This window comes from Babylonia areolata, chromosome 19 (assembly GCF_041734735.1).
Source record: "Babylonia areolata isolate BAREFJ2019XMU chromosome 19, ASM4173473v1, whole genome shotgun sequence".
Lineage (NCBI taxonomy): Eukaryota > Metazoa > Mollusca > Gastropoda > Neogastropoda > Buccinidae > Babylonia > Babylonia areolata.
The window spans coordinates 52014384-52039543 of NC_134894.1; the positions used below are offsets into that span (position 1 = coordinate 52014384).

General features: G+C 47.7%; 1 protein-coding gene across 3 annotated transcripts in view; it reads right to left on the minus strand.

The window, feature by feature from the left end:
- LOC143293831 (uncharacterized) overlaps positions 1 to 25160 on the minus strand; it is a 208714-nt gene that overhangs the window by 33381 nt on the left and 150173 nt on the right. For all 3 annotated transcript variants that reach the window (XM_076605113.1, XM_076605112.1, XM_076605111.1), the window contains exon 21: positions 21483 to 21738. In XM_076605113.1, coding sequence (XP_076461228.1) covers positions 21483 to 21738 — 256 coding nt within the window. The remainder of the gene's footprint in view (positions 1 to 21482; positions 21739 to 25160) is intronic.

Sequence of the window (25160 nt, forward strand, 5' to 3'; positions counted from 1 at the left end):
GACCTACAAACCCAACAGGCAGCCATGGCCCCCCACAAGACACAATGGACCTACAAACCCAACAGACAGCCATGGCCACCCACAAGACACAATGGACCTACAAACCCAACAGGCAGCCATAGCCCCCCACAAGATACAATGGACCTACAAACCAAAAAGACAGCAATGGCCCCCCACAAGACACAACGGACCTACAAGCTCAACAGACAGCCATGGCCCCACACAAGACACAATGGATCTACAAACCCAAGAGACAGCCATGGCCCCCCACAAGACACAATGGATCTACAAGCTAAACAGACAGCCATGGCCCCCCACAATACACAATTGACCTACAAACCCATTAGATAGACAGCCATGGTCCCCATGAGACACAATGGACCTACAAACCCAACAGGCAGCCATGGCCCCCACAAGACACATTGGACATACAAACCCAACAGCCAGCCATGGCCCCCAGCAAGACACAATGGAACTACAAACCCAACAGATAGCCATGGCCCCCCACAAGACACAATTGACCTACAAACCCATCAGACAGCCATGGTCCCCACGAGACACAATGGAACTACAAACCCAACAGGCAGACATGGTCCTGCACAAGACAGAATGGACCTACAAACCCAACAGACAGCCATGGCCCCCCACAAGACACAATGGACCTACAAACCCAACAGCCAGCCATGGACTCCGACACGACACAATGGAACTACAAACCCAACAGATAGCCATGGCCCCCGACACGACACAAAGGACCTACAAACCAAACAGGCAACCATGGCCCCCCACAAGACACAATGGACCTACAAACCCCCGACACGACACAATGAACCTACAAATGCAACAGGCAGCCATGGCCCCCACAAGACACAATGGACCTACAAACCCAACAGGCAGCCATGACCCCCCACAAGACACAATGGACCTCCAAACCGAACAGGCAGCCATGGCCCCCACAAGACACAATGGAACTACAAACCCAACAGAGAGCCGTGGCCCCCAACAAGACACAATGGACCTACAAACCCAACAGGCAGCCATGGCCCCCCACAAGAAACAATGGACCTACAAACCCAACAGACAGCCATGCCCCTCCCACAAGACACAATGGATCTATGAGGTGAACAGGCAGCTATGGCACCCCACAAGACACAATGGACCAACAAGCTGAACAGGCAGCCATGGCCCCCCACAAGACTCAATGGACCTACGAACCCAACAGGCAGCCATGACCCCCCACCAAGACACAATGGACCTACAAGCTGAACAGGCAGCCATGGCCCCCTACAAGACACAATGGACCTACAAACCCAACAGACAGCCATGGCCCTCCCACAAGACACAATGGATCTATGAGGTGAACAGGCAGCCATGGCACCCCACAAGACAGAATGGACCTACAAGCTGAACAGACAGCCATGGCCCTCCACAAGACACAATGGACCTACAAACCCAACAGGCAGCCATGGCCCCCCACAAGAAACAATGGACCTACAAACCCAACAGACAGCCATGCCCCTCCCACAAGACACAATGGATCTATGAGGTGAACAGGCAGCTATGGCACCCCACAAGACACAATGGACCAACAAGCTGAACAGGCAGCCATGGCCCCCCACAAGACTCAATGGACCTACGAACCCAACAGGCAGCCATGACCCCCCACCAAGACACAATGGACCTACAAGCTGAACAGGCAGCCATGGCCCCCTACAAGACACAATGGACCTACAAACCCAACAGACAGCCATGGCCCTCCCACAAGACACAATGGATCTATGAGGTGAACAGGCAGCCATGGCACCCCACAAGACACAATGGACCTACAAGCTGAACACGTAGCCATGGCTCCCCACAAGACACAATGGACCTACAAACCCAACAGGCAGCCAAGACCCTCCACAAGACACAATGGACGTACAAACCCAACAAGCAGCCATGACCCCGCACAAGACACAACGGACCTACAAGCTGAGTTTCAGTTTCAGTTTCAGTAGCTCAAGGAGGCGTCACTGCGTTCGGACAAATCCATATACGCTACACCACATCTGCCAAGCAGATGCCTGACCAGCAGCGTAACCCAACGCGCTTAGGCCTTGAGGGGGAAAAAAAAGGTGAATAAATAATAGATAAGCTTACACAAATAAATAAATAAATAGATAATAATTATAATATAAAAAAGGTAGTAATAATAATAAAAATAAAATATAAAAAAATAAAAAATAAATAAATAGATAAGATAACAATGATGATAAATAAGCAAATAAATGTAAAACATGAAGACACACATTCACACATACACCCACACATGCATAACAGATATGCACCAAACATGCAGTTTCACAGATATGAAAGCACAGTCAAATACATATAAACATACATGAGCTCCAACACACACACACACACACACACACACACACACACACCACACACATTACCCTGCTCCTCCTCTACCCCCCTCCTCCACATACTCATTTCTAGTCTACGTATCGCAGCTTCCACGGCACACACGCACACACACACACACACACACACACAGATGAACACTTACTTGTACAAGCACACACACATATGCCCATATCTCCCACCCCCAACCCCACACACATATATACAAAGATATATATATATATATATATATATACGTTCCAATATCCTGTTACTCCCACAGTGTAGGCATGCATACACTCACATACCTCATCCTCTATCCCACCTCCCCCCCCACCTCCCCCACCCACCCACCCACACACACGCACGTGCACAGAACTCTCCTGACACTTGTGTACACTTATACTCTCGCGCATGCACAAACGCACTCAAAAATACAGAACCACACATGCACACAAACACACACATACACACACGCACAGAGGCTGCCACTGATTGGCTGCAAGAGGGATGGGAAAAGATCTCTGATGCCAAGAACATGGCGTCTAGTGTGTTGCTCAGTCTACTGTATTTGGAAAAGCCCACAGAGACTCTGTTCCGTTTGAAGAAATTTGCGCAATGTTCGTTTGGAAATGATGCCGATATTTGTTTGGTTTGCAAAGCATCGTGCTCTACCTTTCATGTTAGACTTACGGCCGCTCCCTCTCTCTGCTTTTATTTCTTTGAGGCGATTAATGGTGTGATGGCCTTGTACCTATTCTTTTTGATAGTCTTTGACTTTTCTGAGGATTTCCGATTTTCCTAGATGTAGGCCACTCGTTGGTGTTGCGTTACCAGCAAGTCTGTCAGCTCGCTCATTTCCCTTAACCCCTGCATGTCCCAGGCAGTATGACCATGTGAGTTTTTTAATCTGAAAGTTGCGCATTGCCTTATGCCACTCTGGGCTTCCCATTCTGTTTTCAATTTTCTGTATGAGGTTCATTGAGTCGGTTAGAATCATGGCATGTTGGTTTCCGGGTGTATGGATGGACGTTAGCCACTGGAGGACATGTGTCACAGCTTCAACTTCCATCATTAGGCTGGAGGTTGTGACTTTGTAGGCAGCATTCTCTTCCCTAACTGTTTTTCCATTTTGTTTCGCAGTGAATCCCCAACCGGATTGGTCTTTGGTGACTGAGCCATCTGTGTATATGATGATGTCCTCTTCTTTACCGTTTTCTTCTATGAGTAGCTTCACTTCCGCATCAGTTTTGCCCTCTGGCCATTCCCGACAATGTCTTCCTAGAGTGGGTGAAATGGCTGTGTTGAATAGATGGTTGAGGTTTTCGGGGTTTTTCTCCCATTCTTTTGTTTCTTTCAGGTCTTGTGGTCAGCATACTAGCTGGATTGTGTCTTCTGCTTGCCCCATCCATGATCTTTCTCGTCCTAGACGGCTGCCTTTTGGTTCTTTGACTGCATCATGCAGTGGGTTTTGAGGGTTTTCTAATGCTTTGAAGTAGGTCTTGACCTGTTCTAACTTGTTTCTGGCCTGCACTGAAGGAAGGTCAAGCAGGTATCGCATGGTTTCTGTGGGCGTGTCTTTTGTTGTTCCAAGGATCAGCCTCATAGCTTCATTTTGAACTCTATAATTTTAGGAGGTTGCTTTGAGACGGTGTTGTTAGCCCAAGTCTGTAGTCGATCACACTGAGGACAAGTGATTGGTATAGCAGGAAGAGGTGACGTTGTTCAATACCTTTGGTTGCCATTGCTTTTAAGACTGAAAGGCCCTTTTTGCATTTGAGAACAGTATTTTCCGTATGTTTTCTGAAGGTCAGCATCCTGTCGAAGTGTATTCCTAGGTAGCATAGGCATTCAGTTTTCTCGATCTGAATCCCATCGAATGACACAGAAGGTGGTGATTTGCTCGCAGTTCTGTTGTTGAGGGTGCACAGCAATGTTTGGGCTTTTGCTGGATTGATGGAAGATCCTGTGTCTTTTTTCTTCTTTTTTTTTCTTTTTTTTTTTTTTTTTTTTTGCTGCCCCATCATCTGCACCGTTTCAGTGGCATTACTCCCACGACGCTCATTTAGATTCCCCCATACACGGCCACACCCGGGTTCGTCCGTCGCAGTTCCAGCGTCGGCAGTCCACAGGGAACCATCGATGTTAGGTCGCCTGGAGGCCACACACCAGAGGAGACCCTGCACTGCTGCTGAGTCACTTCGGTGGTGTTCAGTGGTGCCTGTTCTGATTTTACGTACTTAGGACACCACCTACTAAGCCCCCTACTAACGACAATAATGGCTTAGTCGCGGAGCCAGACTGAGTGAGCGTCCCTCCCAGAGTGGAGACCGCCACCACGTCCCTCAAACAACAGCCCCCGACGAATCCGCCGATACTGACGACATTGACAGGACTCACCCCAAGCACAGAAGTGGAGGGGTATCGAAACTGAGGTCACCATGAGAGCAGGGCATGAAAGGCCACAGACTTTGAGACTATTTTGTTTATATTGATGACGATGAAGGAGGAGGAGGATGACGATGTTGCTATGGAGGTCCATTTTGGTTTGGGACTGCGTGACAAGGCTGTACTCTACGCTTCCTGTCATAATGATATCCCGGCGTTAACCAGGCCCGAGAGATACAGACACTTGCAGTGTTGGTCAAGTAATTAGAGCAACACACCCAAAGACGCATCCTTGAAGTGGATGACACTCGACTGTGTGGTCCCAGTCTCCCCATTTAAGCCCACAGCACACTCAACTCTGGGTAGGAGCCGGCCACGGGCCGAAAAACCCACCTCCGCTGGGATTCGAACCGGCGTCCTCCCAGCCGTCAGTCCGCGACGCTAACCACTTCGCCACGGCGGCTGGTAGATCCTGTGTCTTTGCACCATTGAGCAATATTGTTTAGTTGTTTCTGGACAGCTTTAGTTCTTTCCTGAGCATCTTTCGAAGTTTTGAAGACCAGGCCATCATCCACAAGAGTAAGCACCCGAGCTATTCCATTGTTGTTTAAGTCTGCAAGGCCCTTCATGTAGACATTGTAGAGGACAAGAGAGAGCGGACACCCTTGTGGCAGTCCCATGGATAGTTTAGAAGGTGCAGACATCCAATCTCCGAGGCGTAGGACGACGGTTCTTTCCTGAAGCGCTGCTGCTATCCATCTTGTCAGTGTCAAACTTACTCCATACCTTAGTAGCAGCTCCATGAGGTGCGCAAACTGGACTTTATTGTAGGCATCTTCAAGATCGATTGCTACTGCTAGTGTTTCTTCTTTTCTTTGAAATCCTTCATACACCTCACATGCAAAAGCAGCTGCGTTTTTCCATGTGGACTTGCCTGTTCTGTAACCACCTTGAAGGGAGAATGTGCCTGTGTTCAAGATCCCTTGCAAGTTTCCTGGCTATCATGCGTTCCATGAGCTTTCCAGCAATGTTTTGCATGGTTAGGATCCAGTAGCCGCTTACCTGATGATGGTCCTTTCCTGGTTTTGGTATGGGTTTGAAGAAGCTGTGTGTCCAGTCCTCCGGCACATGTCCATTGTGGAAACTGTTTTGATATAGACTGAAAAGTTTGCTTCTGTCTTCTTCCGATAGTTCCTTGATGTCTGAGTAGCGAACTTTGTCTGGGCCAGGAGCTGATTCTTTCTTGCATTTAGCTATTGCTTCGTTTAGATCATCTATTGTCAAGTCATCATCAGGTCCAGTCTGCATAAGGGTTTGGTTTAACTCCTCAACATATTTCTTTTTCTCATCTAAGTTTCTTTGATCGCTCTGTCGTATGAAACGTTTGAGCAGGGCGGATCCTTTTTCTTCGTTTGTCTTAAGCTTGGTTCCGTCAGTGTCTACCATGTCTGGGGTTGTTGTTGTGCACGTTTTCCCTTCCATGCAACAATAAAATTGCCAGAACTCTGTCAATGTTGAGTCATAACTGAGTGCCTCGCAAAACTGTTTCCACTTGTCATTTTTGGCCTCTTGAGCAATGATTTCAAACTGTTTAGTTTTTTCTTTCATTTTTGTTTCAATATCTTTGTCCGGAGATGGTTTTGTTCTTTCTTTTTGCCAAAGTTTGACAGCCGCATGCTTTTCTATCCAGGCTCTCTCTGTGTCGGTATTCCACCATGGGGGCTGAATAGTTTGCATCCTGTTTGGTGCCGTTCTTTTGTTTCTTCTGCGTCTTAATTTTTCGATGACGGCTGTCTCTTTGGTTTCATACTGAAATGGATCACGCGGTTTCATACAGGGTTTATCTGACAGTTTCTGTAGACTGAACACTACCGGGAGGTGGTCACTGCCTTGGTGTGGAAGCGTCTCTGCATTCATTTCTGCTCTGAATTTTGGAGATGTTAGAGCTATGTCGATCACACTGTCACTGTCCACTTGTCTTGTTCCAAGGCGAGTTGGGGATGTGGTTGTTAATGGGCTAAGAAGAATTTCCCCTATCATTCCTTCAAGTACGAGTCCTTGTGGGTTGGTGTTCCGCTGGTCCCATAGCTTCGATCTTGCATTGAGGTCTCCACAGATAATGACTGAGTCTCCAAGTTCGTTCTCTATTTCCTCTAAAAAGGCCCAATCCTCTTTTCTTGTGCATGTTCCTGGGTGAACATAGGCATTGATGAGCGCGATGCTTTTGTGAATTCCGTCAGGTTTTTCGAGACGCACCCCCACTAGTTCACATGAGTTGCTACACCATTTCTCTAGATTTCCAAGCTGAACAAGCAGCCATGGCTCCCCACAAGACACAATGGACCTATAACTGAACAGGCAGCAAGGGTCCCCCACAAGACACAATGGACCTACAAAACTCAACAGGCAGCCATGGCCCCAAACAAGAAACAATGGACCTACAAACCCAACAGGCAGCCATGGAAACCCACAACACACAATGGACCTACAAACCCAACAGGCACCCAGGGCCCCCCACAAGACACAATGGACCTAGAAGCTGAACAGCCCACCATGCACCCCACAAGACACAATGGACCTACAAACCCAACAGGCAGCCAGGGCCCCCCACGAGACACAATGGCCATAGAAGCTGAACAGATCACCATGCACCCCACAAGACACAATGGACCTACAAACCCAACAGACAGCCATGGCCCCTGACACGACACAATGGAGCTACAGACCCAACAGCCAGCCATGGCCCCCGACACGACACAATGGACCTACAAACCCTACAGGCAGCCATGGCCCCTAACAAGACACAATGGACCCACAACCCCAACAGCCAGACATGGCCCCCAACACGACACAATGGACCTACAAACGTGACAGGCAACCATGGCCCCGACAAGACACAATGGATCTACAAACGCAACAGGCAGCCATGGCCCCGACAAGACACAATGGACCTACAAACCCAACAGGCAGCCATGGCCCCTAACAAGACACAATGGACCTACAAACCCAACAGACAGCCACAGCCTCCCACAAGACAAAACGGACCTATAAACCGAACAGGCAGTCATGGCCCCCAACAAGACACAATGGACCTACAAGCTCAACAGGCAGCCATGGCCACTCACAAGAGACAATGGACCTAAAAGCTGAACAGGCAGCCATGGCCCCCAACAAGACACAATGGACCTACAAGCTCAACAGGCAGCCATGGCCACCCACAAGAGACAATGGACCTACAAACTCAACAGCCAGCCATGCCCCCCACAAGACACAATAGAACTACAAACCCAGCCATGGCAGCCATGGCCAACAAGAAGACATGGCCAACAAGAAGACACAATGAACCTACAAGCTGAACAGGCAGCCATGGCTGCCCACAAGACACAATGGACCTACATACCCAACAGACAGCCATGGCCCCCAACAAGACACAGTGGACCTACAAACCAAACAGGCAGCCATGGCCCCCCACATGACACAATAGACCTACAAACCAAACAGACAGCCATGGCCTCCCACAAGACACAATGGACCTAAAAGCTGAACAGACAGCCATGGCCCCCCAAAAGACACAATGGACCTAAAAACCCAACATGTAGCCATGACCTCCCACAAGACACAATGGACCTACAAACTGAACACACAGCCATGGCCCCCCAAAAGACACAATGGAACTAAAAATCCAACATGTAGCAATGGCCTCCCACAAGAAAAAATGAAACCTACAAACCACACAGACAGCCATAGCCCCACACACAACACAATGGACCTACAAGCTAAACAGGCAGCCATAGCCCACCACAACACATAATGGACCTACAAGATGAACAGGCAGTCATGGACTCCCACAAGAAACAATGGACCTACAAACCCAACATATAACCATGGCCCCCCCAAAGACACAATGGATCTACAAGATGAACAGGCAACCATGGCACCCCATGAGACAGAATGGACCTACAAGCTGAACAGACAGCCATAGCCCTCCACAAGACACAATGGACCTACAAACCCAACAGGCAGCCATGGCCCCCCAGAGGAAACAATGGACCTACAAACCCAACAGACAGCCATGGCCCTCCCACAAGAAACAATGGATCTATGAGGTGAACAGGCAGCCATGGCACCCCACAAGACACAATGGACCTACAAGCTGAACAGGCAGACATGGCCCCCCACAAGACACAATGGACCTACAAGCTCAACAGGCAGCCATGGCCCCCCACAAGACACAATGGACCTACAAATGCAAGAGGCAGCCATGACACCCCACAAGACACATGGGACCTACAAATTCAACAGGCAGCCATGGCCCCCGACAAGACACAATGGACCAACAAACCCAACAGACAGCCATAGCCCTCCCACAAGACACAATGGATCTATGAGGTGAACAGGCAGCCATGGCACCCCACAAGACACGATGGACCTACAAGCTAAACAGGCAGCCATGGCCCCCCACAAGACACAATGGACCTACAAACCCAACAGGCAGCCATGACCCCGCACAAGACACAACGGACCTACAAGCTGAAAAAGCAGCCATGGCCCCCCACAAGACACAATGGAACTACAAGCTGAACAGGCAGCAATGGCTCCCCACAAGACACAATGGACCCATAACTGAACACGCAGCAAGGGTCCCCCACAAGACACAATGGACCTACAAACTCAACAGGCAGCCATGGCCCCCAACAAGACACAATGGACCTACAAACCCAACAGGCAGCCATGGAAACCCACAAGACACAATGAACCTGCAAACCCAACAGGCAGACATGGAAACCCACAAGACACAATGGACCTACAAACCCAACAGACAGCCATGGTCCCCCAGAAGACCCAATGGACCTACAAACCCAACAGCCAATAATGGTCCCTAACAAGACAAGACACAATGGACCTGCAAACCCAACAACCAGCCATTGTCCCAACAAGACACAATTGACCTACAAGCTGAACAGGAGCCATGGCCCCCCTCAAGACACAACTGACCTACAAACCCAAAAGGCAGTCATGACCTCCCACAAGACACAATGGACCTACAAACTCAACAGGCAGCCAGGGACCCCCACAAGACACAATGGATCTAGAAGATGAACAGCCCACCATGCACCCTACAAGACACAATGGACCTACAAACCCAACAGGCAGCCATGGCCCCCACAAGACACAATAGACCTACAAACCGCACAAGCAGCCATGACCCCCCACAAGACACAAAGGACCTACTAACCCAACAGGCAGCTATGGCACCACACAAGACACAATGGACCTACAAACCCAACAGGCAGCCATGGCCCCGTACAAGACACAATGGACCTACAAACCCAACAGACAGCCATGGCCACCTACAAGACACAATGAACCTACAAACGCAACAGACAGCCATGGCCCCCCACAAGACACAATGGACCTACAAACCCAACAGGCAGCCAGGGACCCCCCACAAGACACAATGGACCTACAAACCCAACAGGCAGCCATGACCCCCCCACAAGACACAATGGACCTCCAAACCCAACAGGAAGCCATGCCCCCCTACAAGACAGAATGGACCTATAAACCCAATATACAGCCATGGCCACCCACAAGACACAATGGACATACAAGCTCAACAGGCAGCCATGGCCACCTACAAGACACAATGGACCTACAAGCTGAACAGGCAGCTATAACCCCCACAAAACCCAATAGACCTATAAACGTAATGAGCAGCCTTAGCCCCCCACAAAACACAATGGACCTACAAACCCAACAGGCAGCCATGGCCCCCCACAAGACACAATGGACCTACAAGCTGAACAGGCAGCCATGGCCCCCACAAGTCACAATGGACCTACAAACCCAACAGGCAGCCATGACCCCGCACAAGACACAATGGACCTACAAGCTGAACAAGCAGCCATGGCCCCCTACAAGACACAATAGACCTACAAAACCAACAGGCAGCCATGGCCCTGCACAAGACACAACGGACATAAAAACCCAACAGACAGCCATGGCCCGGCACAAGACACAATGGAACTACAAGCTGAACGGGCAGCCATGGCTCCCAACAAGAAACAATGGACATACAACTGAACAGGCTGCCAGGGTCCACTATAAGACACAATGGACCTACAAACCCAACAGGCAGCCATGACCCCGCACAAGACACAATGGACCTACAAGCTGAACAAGCAGCCATGGACCCCCACAAGACACAATGGACCTAGAAGCTGAACAGGTAGCCAGGGCTCCCTACAAGACCCAATGGACCTACAAACCCAACAGATAGCCATGGCCCCTCACAAGACACAATGGACCTATAAACCCAATAGCCAGCCAATGCCTACCACAAGACACAATCGACCTAGAAACCCAACAGGCAGCTATAGCCCCCCATAAGACACAATGGACCTACAAGCTGAACAGGTAGCCATGGCCCCCCACAAGACACAATGGACCTACAAAGCCAACAGGCAGCCATGGCTCCCCACAAGACACAATGAACCCAGAACTGAACAAGCAGCCAGGGTCCCCCATAACACACAATGGACGTACAAACCCAACAGGCAGCCATGGCCCCCCACAAGACACAATGGACGTACAAACCCAACAGGCTGCCATGCCCCCCACAAGAGACAATGGACCTACAAGCTGAACAGGTAGCCATGGCCTCACACAAGACAATGGACCTACAAACCTAACAGGCAACCATGGCCCCCCACAAGACACAATGGACCTACAAACCAAACAGACAGCCATGGCCCCCCACAAGACACAATGAAACCTACAAACCCAACAGGCAGCCATGGCTCCCTATAAGACACAATGGACCTACAACTGAACAGGCAGCCAGGGTCCCCCACAAGACACAATGGACCTAGAAACCCAACAGCCAGCCATGGCCCCTACATGACACAATGGACCTAGAAACCCAACAGGCAGCAATGGCCACCAACAAGACACAATGGGCATACAAGCTGAACAGACAGACATGGCCCCCCACAATATACAATGGACCTACAAGCTAAACAGGTAGCCAGGGCCACAAGATACAATGGACCTACAAACCCAACAGATAGCCATGGACCCCCACAAGACACAATGGACCTACGAACCCAATAGCCAGCCACAGCCTGCTACAAGACATAATAGGCCTACAAACCCAACAAGCAGCCATGGCCCCCCACAAGACACAATGGACCTACAAGCTGAACAGGTAGCAATGGCCCCCCACAAGACACAATGGACTTACAAACCTAACAGGCAGCTATGGCTCCCCACAAGACACAATGGACCCAGAACTGAACAAGCAGCCAGGGCCCCATACAAGACACAATGGACCTACAAACCCAACAGGCAGCAATGGTCCCCCACAAGACACAATGGACCTACAAACAAAACAGACAGCCATGACACCCCACAAGACACAATGGACCTACAAACCCAACACATAGCCATGGTCCCCCACAAGACACAATCGATCTGCAACCTGAACAGACAGCCATGGCCCCCCAAAAAGACACAATGGACCTACAAACCCAACAACCAGCCATGGTCCCCCACAAGACACAATGGACCTACAAGCTGAACAGGCAGCCATGGCCCCCCACAAGACACAATGGACCTACAAACCCAACAGATAGCCATGGCCTCCCAAAAGACACAATGGACCTACGAACCCAATAGCCAGCCACGGCCCTCCACAAGACACAATGGACCTACAAACCCAACAAGCAGCCATGGCCCCCCACGACACAGTGGACCTACAAACCCAACAGGAAACTATGGCCCCCCACAAGAGACAATGGACCTACAAACCTAACAGGCAGCCATGGCCCCCCACAAGACACAATGGACCTATAAACCCAACAGGCAGCCATGGTCCCCCACAAGACACAATGGACCTACAAACGAAACAGACAGCCATGACCCCCCACAAGACACAATGGACCTACAAACCCAACACATGGCCATGGTCCCCCACAAGACACAGTGGATCTGCAACCTGAACAGACAGCCATGACCCCCCAAAAGACACAATGGACATAGAAACCCAACAACCAGCCATGGTCCCCCACAAGACACAATGGACCTACAAGCTGAAGAGGCAGCCAAGGCCCCCAACAAGACACAATGGACCTACAAACCCAACAGGCAGCCATGGCCCCCCACAAGACACAATGGAACTACAAAGCAAACTGATAGCCATGCCCCCCCCCCCTCCCACAAGACACAATGGACCTACAAGCTGAACAGACAGCCATGGCCCCCCACAAGACACAATGGACCTACAAACCCAACAGACAGCCATGGCCCCGCACAAGAAACAATGGACCTATAAACCCAACAGACAACCATGGCCCCCCACAAGACACAATGGACCTACAAGCTGAACAGGCAGCCAGGGCTCCCCACAAGATACAATGGACCTACAAACTCAATAGCAAGCCACGGCCCTCCAAAAGACACAATGGACCTACAAACCCAACAGGCAGCTATCTCCCCCCACAAGACACAATGGACCTACAAGCTGAACAGGCAGCCATGGCTCCCTACAAGACACAACGGACCTACAAACCCAACAGGTAGCCATGGCTCCCCACAAGACACAATGGACCCAGAACTGAACAAGCAGCCAGGGCCCCATACAAGACACAATGGACCTACAAACCCAACAGGCAGCCATGGTCCCCCACAAGACACAATGGACCTACAAACAAAACAGACAGCCATGACACCCCACAAGACACAATGGACCTACAAACCCAACACATAGCCATGGTCCCCCACAAGACACAATCGATCTGCAACCTGAACAGACAGCCATGGCCCCCCAAAAAGACACAATGGACCTACAAACCCAACAACCAGCCATGGTCCCCCACAAGACACAATGGACCTACAAGCTGAACAGGCAGCCATGGCCCCCCACAAGACACAATGGACCTACAAATCCAACAGATAGCCATGGCCTCCAAAAGACACAATGGACCTACGAACCCAATAGCCAGCCACGGCCCTCCACAAGACACAATGGACCTACAAACCCAACAAGCAGCCATGGCCCCCCACGACAAAGTGGACCTACAAACCCAACAGGAAACTATGGCCCCACACAAGAGACAATGGACCTACAAACCTAACAGGCAGCCATGGCCCCCCACAAGACACAATGGACCCAGAACTGAACAAGCAGCCATGGCCCCCCACAAGACACAATGGACCTATAAACCCAACAGGCAGCCATGGTCCCCCACAAGACACAATGGACCTACAAACGAAACAGACAGCCATGACCCCCCACAAGACACAATGGACCTACAAACCCAACACATGGCCATGGTCCCCCACAAGACACAGTGGGTCTGCAACCTGAACAGACAGCCATGACCCCCCAAAAGATACAATGGAACTACAAACCAAACTGATAGTCATGCCCCCCTCCCCCCCTCCACAAGACACAATGTACCTATAAGCTGAACAGACAGCCATGGCCCCCCACAAGACACAATGGACCTACAAACCCAACAGACAGCCATGGCCCCATACAAGACACAATGGACCTATAAACCCAACAGAAAACCATGGCCCCCCACAAGACACAATGGACCTACAAACCCAACAGATAGCCATGGCCTCCCAAAAGACACAATAGACCTACGAACCCAATAGCCAGCCACGGCCCTCCACAAGACACAATGGACCTACAAACCCAACAAGCAGCCATGGCCCCCCACGATACAGTGGACCTACAAACCCAACAGGAAACTATGGTCCCCCACAAGAGACAATGGACCTACAAACCTAACAGGCAGCCATGGCCCCCCACAAGACACAATGGACCCAGAACTGAACAAGCAGCCATGGCCCCCCACAAGACACAATGGACCTATAAACCCAACAGGCAGCCATGGTCCCCCACAAGACACAATGGACCTACAAACGAAACAGACAGCCATGACCCCCCACAAGACACAATGGACCTACAAACCCAACACATGGCCATGGTCCCCCACAAGACACAGTGGATCTCCAACCTGAACAGACAGCCATGACCCACCAAAAGACACAATGGACCTACAAACCCAACAGGCAGCCATGGCCCCCCACAAGACACAATGGAACTACAAACCAAACTGATAGCCATGCCCCGCCCCCCTCCCACAAGACACAATGGACCTACAAGCTGAACAGACAACCATGGCCCCACACAAGACACAATGGACCTACAAACCCAACAGACAGCCATGGCCCCCTACAAGACACAATGGACCTACAAGCTGAACAGACAACCATGGCCCCGCACAAGAAACAATGGACCTACAAGCTGAACAGGAAGCCAGGGCTCCCCACAAGATACAATGGACCTACAAACCCAATAGCGAGCCACGGCCCTCCACAAGACACAATGGACCTACAAACCCAACAGGCAGCTATCTCCCCCCACAAGACACAATGGACCTACAAGCTGAACAGGCAGCCATGGCTCCCTACAAGACACAACGGACCTACAAACCCAACAGGTAGCCATGGCTCCCCACAAGACACAATGGACCCAGAACTGAACAAGCAGCCAGGGCCCCCCACAAGACACAATGGACCTACAAGCTGAACAGTCAGCCATGGCCCCCGCACAAGACACAATGAACCTACAAACCCAACAGACAGCCATGGCCCCCCATAAGACACAATGGACCTATAAGCTGAACAGGCAGCCATGGCTCCCCATAAGACACAATGGACCTACAACTGAACAGGCAGCCATGGCCCCAACAAGACACAATGGACCTACGAACCCAAATGGAGTGGAGTGATGGCCTAGAGGTAACGCGTCCGCCTAGGAAGCGAGAGAATCTGAGTGCGCTGGTTCGAATCGCGGTTCAGCCGCCGATATTTTCTCCCCATCCACTAGACCGTGAGTGGTGGTCTGGACGCTAGTCATTCGGATGAGACGATAAACCGAGGTCCCGTGTGCAGCATGCACTTAGCCCACGTAAAAGAACCCACGGCAACAAAAGGGTTGTTCCTGGCAAAATTCTGTAGAAAAATCCACCTCGATAGGAAAAACAAATAAAACTACACGCAGGAAAAAATACAAAAAAAAAAGGGTGGCGCTGTAGTGTAGCGACGCGCTCTCCCTGGGGAGAGCAGCCCGAATTTCTCACAGAAATCTGATGTGATAAAAAGAAATACAAATACTAATACAATACATATACAAATACAGGCAGCAATGGCCACCAACAAGACACAATGGGCCTACAAGCTGAACAGACAGCCATGGCCCCCCACAAGATATGGACCTACAAGCTAAACAGGTAGCCAGGGCTCACCACAAGATACAATGGACCTACAAACCCAACAGATAGCCATGGCCCCCCACAAGACACAATGGACCTACGAACCCAATAGCCAGCCACAGCCTGCCACAAGACATAATGGACCTACAAACCCAACAGGCAGCCATGCCCCCCCACAAGACACAATGGACCTACAAACCCAACAACCAGCCATGGTCCCCCACGACACAGTGGACCTACAAACCCAACAGGAAACCATGGCCCCCCACAAGAGACAATGGACCTACAAACCCAACAGGCAGCCATGGCCCCCCACAAGACACAATGTACCAAGAACTGAACAAGCAGCCATGGCCCCCCACAAGACGCAATGGACCTACAAGCTGAACAGGTAGCCATGGCCCCCCACAAGACACAATGGACCTACAAACCCAACAGGCAGCCATGGTCCCCCACAAGACACAATGGACCAACAAACGAAACAGATAGCCATGACCCCCCACAAGACACAATGGACCTACAAACCCAACACATAGCCATGGTCCCCCACAAGACACAGTGGATCTGCAACCTGAACAGACAGCCATGGCCCCCCCAAAAGACACAATGGACCTACAAACCCAACAACCAGCCATGGTCCCCCACAAGACACAATGGACCTACAAGCTGAAGAGGCAGCCAAGGCCCCCAACAAGACACAATGGACCTACAAACCCAACAGGCAGCCATGGCCCCCCACAAGACACAATGGAACTACAAACCAAACTGATAGCCATGCCCCCCCTCCCCCGCCCCCCCCCCGCCCCCCTCACAAGACACAATGGACCTACAAACTGAACAGACAGCCATGCCCCCCCAAAAGACACAATGGACCTACAAACCCAACAGACAGCCATGGCCCCCCACAAGACACAAGGGACCTATAAACCCAACAGACAACCATGGCCCCCCACAAGACACAATGGACCTACAAGCTGAACAGGCAGCCAGGGCTCCCCACAAGATACAATGGACCTACAAACCCAATAGCCAGCCACGGCCCTCCACAAGACACAATGGACCTACAAACCCAACAGGCAGCCATCTCCCCCCACAAGACACAATGGACCTACAAACTGAACAGGCAGCCATGGCTCCCTACAAGACACAACAGACCTACAAACCCAACAGGCAGCCATGGCCCCCCACAAGACACAATGGACCCAGAACTGAACAAGCAGCCATGGCCCCCCACAAGACACAATGGACCTACAAACCCAACAGACAGCCATGGCCCCCCACAAGACATAATGGACCTACAAACCCAACAGACAGCCAGGGCCCCACGCCTAGAACCACACCACCTTCCATGGAGCAACACCACAGCCCCCCCAAACAACTAGACCTTAACTCATTCAATGCCAACAACACGTCAGCTGCTGTCCTACACAAAATGTTGCCGTAGTACCTGCAAGACGTGCACTGACATCCTGCATCTGTTCGGATTTTTGACTCACTTGTGTAAACAAAGTGAGTCTATGTTTTAACTCGGTGTTCAGTTGTCTCTGTGTGTGTGTGTGTGTGTGTGTGTGTGTCTGTGTGTCCATGGTAAACTTTAACATTGACATTTTCTCTGCAAATACTTTGTCAGTTGACACCAAATTTGGCATAAAAATAGGAAAAATTCAGTTCTTTCCAGTCATCTTGTTTAAAACAATATTGCACCTCTGGGATGGGCACAAAAAAATAAAGAATGAAGCCTAATTATATGCAAACTGCATTTACTGTTATATTTATATTTTTTGTATTCTCTAAACTTGGCACTTTGATCTGATATTCTGACCCAACAGCTACAGCAGTCATTATTATCATTTTTTGTTCAAACAGGAACTTCTTTTGCTAAGCATGGAAGTTTTATTTATTTTGCAAACGTTTTGGTGCAGATAGTAAAAAAGGGAAATTACTCTGTATTTGCTAGGGGAGTTAATTTGCTTTAAACTGATCTTTCTCATCTTAAACATTACATTTTGAAATTATACTCAATACATAAAAAGCTTGGATTTTTTAATTTTTTTAAGTGTATCACAAGTGAGTCTTGAAGGCTTTGCCTCTCTTGTTTTTTTTGTGGTTTTTTTATTGAAGTTTGGTCCAATGAACACAAAACAGACTGAACGGTTAGTTTAATGTGCCTGGATTATAAACATACTATTTAAATGAGAATGCATCAGTTGGAGGACCCCTTTTGTTCTCAATAATGTTTTGCTAACCGGACTAGGTTGAGTGCGCATGAAAAGTGGGTTTGTGTCATATGCAAAATGAGCATCAGAAACTTTGTCCAGCAAAGACAGAGGTCCCAGTCAACAGATTTACACAACTTTGCAGGCTGTGCAGATGTTTATAATGTGGTCATAACAATAAAAGATGTATCTACATTGTCTGATGATTGGTTTGAACTCAAAGATGATGAAAATGACAGTAATGAAACTTTAGCAATATCCAACAATTTGTCCAGTCCACCTATCCAATTAGACATCAGTTTTGAGTGGAAGACAATGACCGACAGTAAGAGTGCACTTTCATGTAATTCAAGATGAGGGGGAGGAGAGAGAGATGAGTGGGGTAAGACAATAGGTCCAAGACCAGACAGAGGGTATGGAAAGAGGGTGTGGCCATGACCGTCAGTGAACTGTCTTTCACAGTGTTTAACTAGCAGGAAATGGACAACAGCCAATAATACACGATTCTCATATAACCCAGGGCTGACATACTGTGAAGTTCGGTCTATTGAGCGCACTGTTATATAAGCCGCACCCACTAAATTTTGGAAAAAATTGAACATTATACATACATAAGCCGCACTGGCTTATAAGCTGAACTTATTTCCGGTACCGGAACACATACTGATACTACAGAAAAGCTGTCAATACTGTAGGTTATGAAATAAACACAAGCAGGAACAACACAAAGAAAAGCAAGCGAAAATACTGCTAGTGCCACAAAAAAAACAAAAAACAAAAAAAACAACGAAAATAAGATCCATAATTTAGGGATAGTCACATTTATTCAACATCATCCTGCTCACTGAATCCACTGAAATCTTCGTCTTCAGTGTCTGAGTTTAAGAGAACCAGCACAGCTTCCTCCGCCATCTTGTCACCGACTTCAACCTCGCTTTCACTTCATGAACATGAATGCAAAGTGCAGGTCACTGCTGGTTCGCCGCTTGCACCGTCTGCTAGGTCGATCGCCTTTAATTTGAAGGCTGCATCACAGGCATTACGTCGCATTTTCGGCATGATGAGGGTGTACGCTTGAGCAGAGTAGAACTGAATGCTGATCTGAAGGCTTTAATGTGTGGGGATTTGATTTATAAAACATGAACAGTTAGCACGCTGTCCTGAAACTCATCCAAAAATTCATGGACAGAAATCATGATTTTGGTGAGTTGAAGGGCAGCTAAGAATAGACAAGAATGTGGCACTCCCAGGATTGTTAAAATCCTCAAATAAGCCGCATCATTGATTAAGCCGCAGAGGTTGAAGCTGGAGTAAAAAGTCGCGGCTTATAGACTGAACTTCACAGTACAATGGGTAGGAATCACATGTTTTTAGATGTTCACACTTTTCAACACTGATCAGTTGACCGACTTCTTTGCAGAGGAGGCAAACCCCAATCCACAGCAAACACTTTATTGGTTCAGTTGCAACCAGGAGGGAGTATCATCAAAGACCTTCCCGCTCAAAAGTGGATACACTCTTAGGTGTTAAAAAAGCCTGACAGCTCAGTATCTGATAACATGACTGACTTTTTATCTTAGCTGAACCCATGTTTGTCATTCTTAGGACAATTATTCACAAGCATGTCTACATGCGTTGTGATTGTTATCAAATGTACAACCTATTTCAATTTCTTCTAAAAGTATATGACAATAAGCATGCTATTTCCAGCTGTATTTTGTTTGTTTCTGTCATACTGTGCTGGTGGAAATAGCCTCTTCTGATGCACAAAAAAATATTATCATCACTTCGAAATGCCTAAATACTTATCTACAATCAAAATCACTGGGGGAAAAAAGCCCAGATTCAGAATACATGTTTAATTTCCTTCATAAAAAACATTTACGTTGCTTCTGTATCTCCTTGTGGGCAGAGCATGTTGCCTTCCCCTGAAGCCTCCTGCCACAGGACTCATTGACACCAACTGTCTGAGGAAAACAGTCTTCCTGCCACAGGACACACTGACACCAACTGTCTAAGGAAAACAGTATGAAGAAAAATTAATGACCCCTGAATCCTCAAAATTTCCTGGCTAGGGGAGAGCTCTTTATTTTTGGCAGAATTATCTGGCACTGAATGGGTCAAGGGCATCAGCCAACAGGTCGATAAACTCCACCACATTGTGATTGATTGATAACCTTATCTGTCATGACAACTGCAAATCTAAAGTTAAAAAAAAGCTTGTGGGCAGAGCATGTTGCCTTCCCCTGAAGCCTCCTGCCACAGGACTCATTGACACCAACTGTCTGAGGAAAACAGTCTTCCTGCCACAGGACACATTGACACCAACTGTCTGAGGAAAACAGTATTCCTGCCACAGGACACACTGACACCAACAGTCTAAGGAAAACAGTCTTCCTGCCACAGGACACATTGACACCAACAGTCTAAGGAAAACAGTCTTCCTGCCACAGGACTCATTGACACCAACTGTCTGAGGAAAACAGTATTCCTGCCACAGGACACATTGACACCAACAGTCTATGGAAAAAAGTATTCCTGCCACAGAACACACTGACACCAACAGTCTATGGAAAACAGTATTCCTGCCACAGGACTCATCAACAACAACAGTCTATGGAAAACAGTCTTCCTGCCACAGGACACACTGACACCAACAGTCTATGGAAAACAGTATTCCTGCCACAGGACTCATCAACACCAACAGTCTATGGAAAACAGTATTCCTGCCACAGGACACACTGACACCAACAGTCTATGGAAAACAGTATTCCTGCCACAGGACACATTGACACCAACAGTCTAAGGGAAACAGTATTCTTGCCACAGGACTCATTGACACCAACAGTCTAAGGGAAACAGTATTCTTGCCACAGGATTCATTGACACCAACAGTCTAAGGGAAACAGTATTCCTGCCACAGGACTCACTGACACCAACAGTCTATAGAAAACAGTATTCCTGCCACAGAGCACACTGACACCAGCAGTCTAAGGAAAACAGTCTTCCTGCCACAGGACTCATTGACACCAAAAGTCTAAGGAAAACAGTCTTCCTGCCACAGGACACATTGACACCAACAGTCTAAGGAAAACAGTATTCCTGCCACAGGACACATTGACACCAACAGTCTAAGGAAAACAGTATTCCTGCCACAGGACACATTGACACCAACAGTCTAAGGAAAACAGTCTTCCTGCCTCACCTGTGGTTGGATTGGCTTGGTGCATGTGGGCTTTCCCTCTGTGGAGCAACAGATAGTGCTGTCCTCCCTGTCTCTTTCTCTCTGGGTGACCCTGCACTCTGGGTGTGAGACAGGGATGCCTGCCACTCAGTGACAGGTGTGTGGCAGTGAACAAAAGGGGTGCAGGTGCTGAGGGGTGGTGCCAGGGTTGTAGGGGGTGCAGCTGGGGTGGGGGCTGACATCCCCAAAGGTTGTCCACTCAGCTGTTTTTCTAGCTCTGTCAAACAGAGGGAATACAGACTACAGAATACTTTATTATCTCAACAAAATTCTTTTGTGGTGCTGAAACACATAAACAAAACATGAACATCATAGTCACCCAATATGTGTACATAAAAAGACATAAAATGCTTAGATGTCAACCTTGGGCAAACCATGCATACAATCAATAATCACAGTAGACAACAACAACAAAACACCCTTAAATGTAACTTTGAGTAAATCATACACACATCATCACAGCCATACATATGCAATAATAATCACAGTTAAAGGATAGGCATAAAACAGCCAACTAAAAGTAGACATAGACAATAAGTAATTCAACAGTACATTGAGTTAAGATGTCATATTCCACACACATACACTCCAGCATACTTTTTTTTTCCAGTCACATATCTGATTATCAATTGTACAATTCACTCAAACTGTCCTGTCTCACACCCACAACCTTACTGCACACATTCATAATCTTGTTCAGTATATTCTTACTTCTTACAGCGAGACCCCAATACCAGCATATAAATGAAAAAGTTAAAACAGATTCAATAAAGCATCTTTAAAATCCTTGATGTACTTTTTAATTATTTCTGGTGTTTTGAAGTTTCTACAGACAACAGATGCAAGACTGGCACCTTTTGTGAATAAAATTTGTATTAGAAGTAAAATTCAGCTTAAGATAAAAATAGTTCCTATGTATTTGTATTCAAGCACTCTTTCAACCTTTATATCATTGATGAACATGTCAGGTCAGAGAGGCATTTTTTTCTTAAATGTCCTCACAAAAAGATATGTAAGATGATATCACATCTGTAGCTTCATCCACACTGTCACATAATTCAAGTAATACATTCCAATCTGTGCATTCATAACAACCTTTGAGTTCATCCACACTATCAGGCATCCATACTTTCATACTCTTTTTAATTACTGGTCCTTTCTGAATTTTTGGTCTGTATGAAGGAAGAAGATAAAAATGGTATTGTAATCTGATGTGCCATCAGTTAGAAGAACAACTGACTTGTATGCACGGGTTATATTTCCATAGCACATATCAAGAATCTGGTTGCTATGTGTTGCACAAGAGACATACTGTTTAAAAGACGGTAAATGTGTACTTAAATTACAATGATCAAAATCTCCCAATATAAAAGATGAAGCACAAGGACAGAGAAGATGCGAGGAGCAGACAGTGTCAGTAATGTCAGAGGCTGCATGTGCAGCACAAGCAGAGGGTGGGATGTAGTACACAGTGATGAACAACTGGCCAAACTCACGGGGCAGGCAGTGGGATCGTAAGGACACTGACAACAGTTCCATGTCAGGCATCCACAGTTTTTTTTCTAGCCGTCACACCTGACCTACTGCACCACCGTTCCCTCACAAACAGGCACATGCCACCACCTTCTTTTCTTGCCAGTAACGTCACAGTCCCTGTCTGTCCTGAACCAACATCCAAATCCGCTGAATGAAACAGTGTCATCACTGATTTTGTCACAGAGTCATGTCTCAGTAAAACATAACAAACATGAATTCCTGTACTCTCTCAAAAAAGTTGCATTGGTTTGCAGTTCATCGAAGTTGGTGTTACATCCGTTTGGTCTCACAGAGTGAAGGTTCATCTACTTTTGGACCTTTCAACAGCCTTAGATTCGATAGATTATGATATACTTCTTTCACGTTTGAATCAAACTTTTGGAATTACAAGCACTGCCCTTAACTGGTTTCGATCTTATATCTCTGACAGAAAGCAAATCGTCCTTGTAAACGGAAATAGATCTTCTGAATCCACTCTTGATTTTTGTGTTCCCCAAGGCTCTGTGCTCGACCCAGAGCTCTTCATACTCTACACCACTCCACTCACACCTTTCATTGACACTTATTCCATCCGTCATGAAATGTATGCTGATCACAAACTTAAACATTCTGATTCCCCTCCAGATTATGAACATCTTATTCAAACTCTCCAAGACTGTCACAGAAGTGAAAAACTGGATGACAGAAAACAAACTGAAACTAAACGATGATAAGACTGAAGCCCTCAGACTCCTTCCTCCATTAGTAGGTGCCACTTGCCTGTCTTCTACTGCCGATCTCGGAAACTCTTCTATCTCATTCTCTGATCATGTCCATGACCTTGGCTTTTTCCTCGATAAAGATCTTTCCATGCAGTATCACATCAGCAAAACCTGTCAAGCAGCCTACTTTGAACTCAGACAAATCAGCACCATACGCCACTACCTCACACTCAATGCAACCAAACACTAGTTAGTTCATGCATACTCTCTAAATTAGACTAATGCAATTCTCTTCTCATCAGTTGTCTGCAAACACTCCTCAGACCACTACAGCAGGTATAAAATTCCGCTGCCAAACTGATTTATAAAGCAAAAAGATACGCACACTGCACACCCCTTCTAAAAGAGTTGCACTGGTTACCCATAGAGCAAAGAATCAAATACAAAGCTGCCTGTCTCTACTACCATGTCATATCTGGAGCTGCACCCCAATACCTCTCTGACATCTTTCAAATCTATGTACCCTACCACTCTCTTTGCTCTGCTGCTGATGATAGAACCTTTCATGTCCCAAAATACAAAAGAGAACAGCACAGTGGTCGAGCCTTTTCATCATCTGCTTTTCAAATATGGAACTCTGCCTCACCACATCCATCACAGGCCCTCACTGCCTTCCTTTAAATCTAACCTCAGGACTTTCCTCTTCCAGCTGCATTTCCTCTAGACCCTCTCTCATACATGAAAGTAATTAGTTGATTGTGTAGGTATATTTGTAACCATGTATTGTGTGTGCATCGAATGTATGTTTGTATGTATGGATGCATGCATGCATGTATGTATGTATATATGTTTGTACTGTACGTACAAATTTGTATGCGCATATATATGTTTATTGTCCATGATTGTGAGTTGAGGACTGAGTGTGTTTTGTATGCGTGTCTGTGTGGATTGTAAAGCGCTTTGTGCAATGATGAAAGCGCTGATAAATGTCCACTTATTATCATTATTATTATTATTCTAGGCAGTGGGGGTCAGTTTTACATCATCTCAGTCATCTTCTTACTCCTATCTTTCCTCTCTTATGTATGTGTCACCTGTCAGTCCTGTGGTCACTACAGTTATTGTTGTCTGTTTAATTTCTGTTAAAAAAAGTTTCGAAGTTGGGAGAAAAGCAGTTCTGAACAGTTTGGAGAAGCAGTAAAGTGCCAAGAGAATAATTTATCAAATGTAAGGTACCTGCACCCTGCTGGCCGCCATTTTCACACGGGTGCAACCACACCAATATATTACACACACTGAATACTGACCTCCTCCCTGCTTGCCCCATGGCTAACACGGAGTCATTTCCAGAAATTTGTCCGCCCACAACCATAGTTTCATCAGCGAAATCTCAGAAAAATAA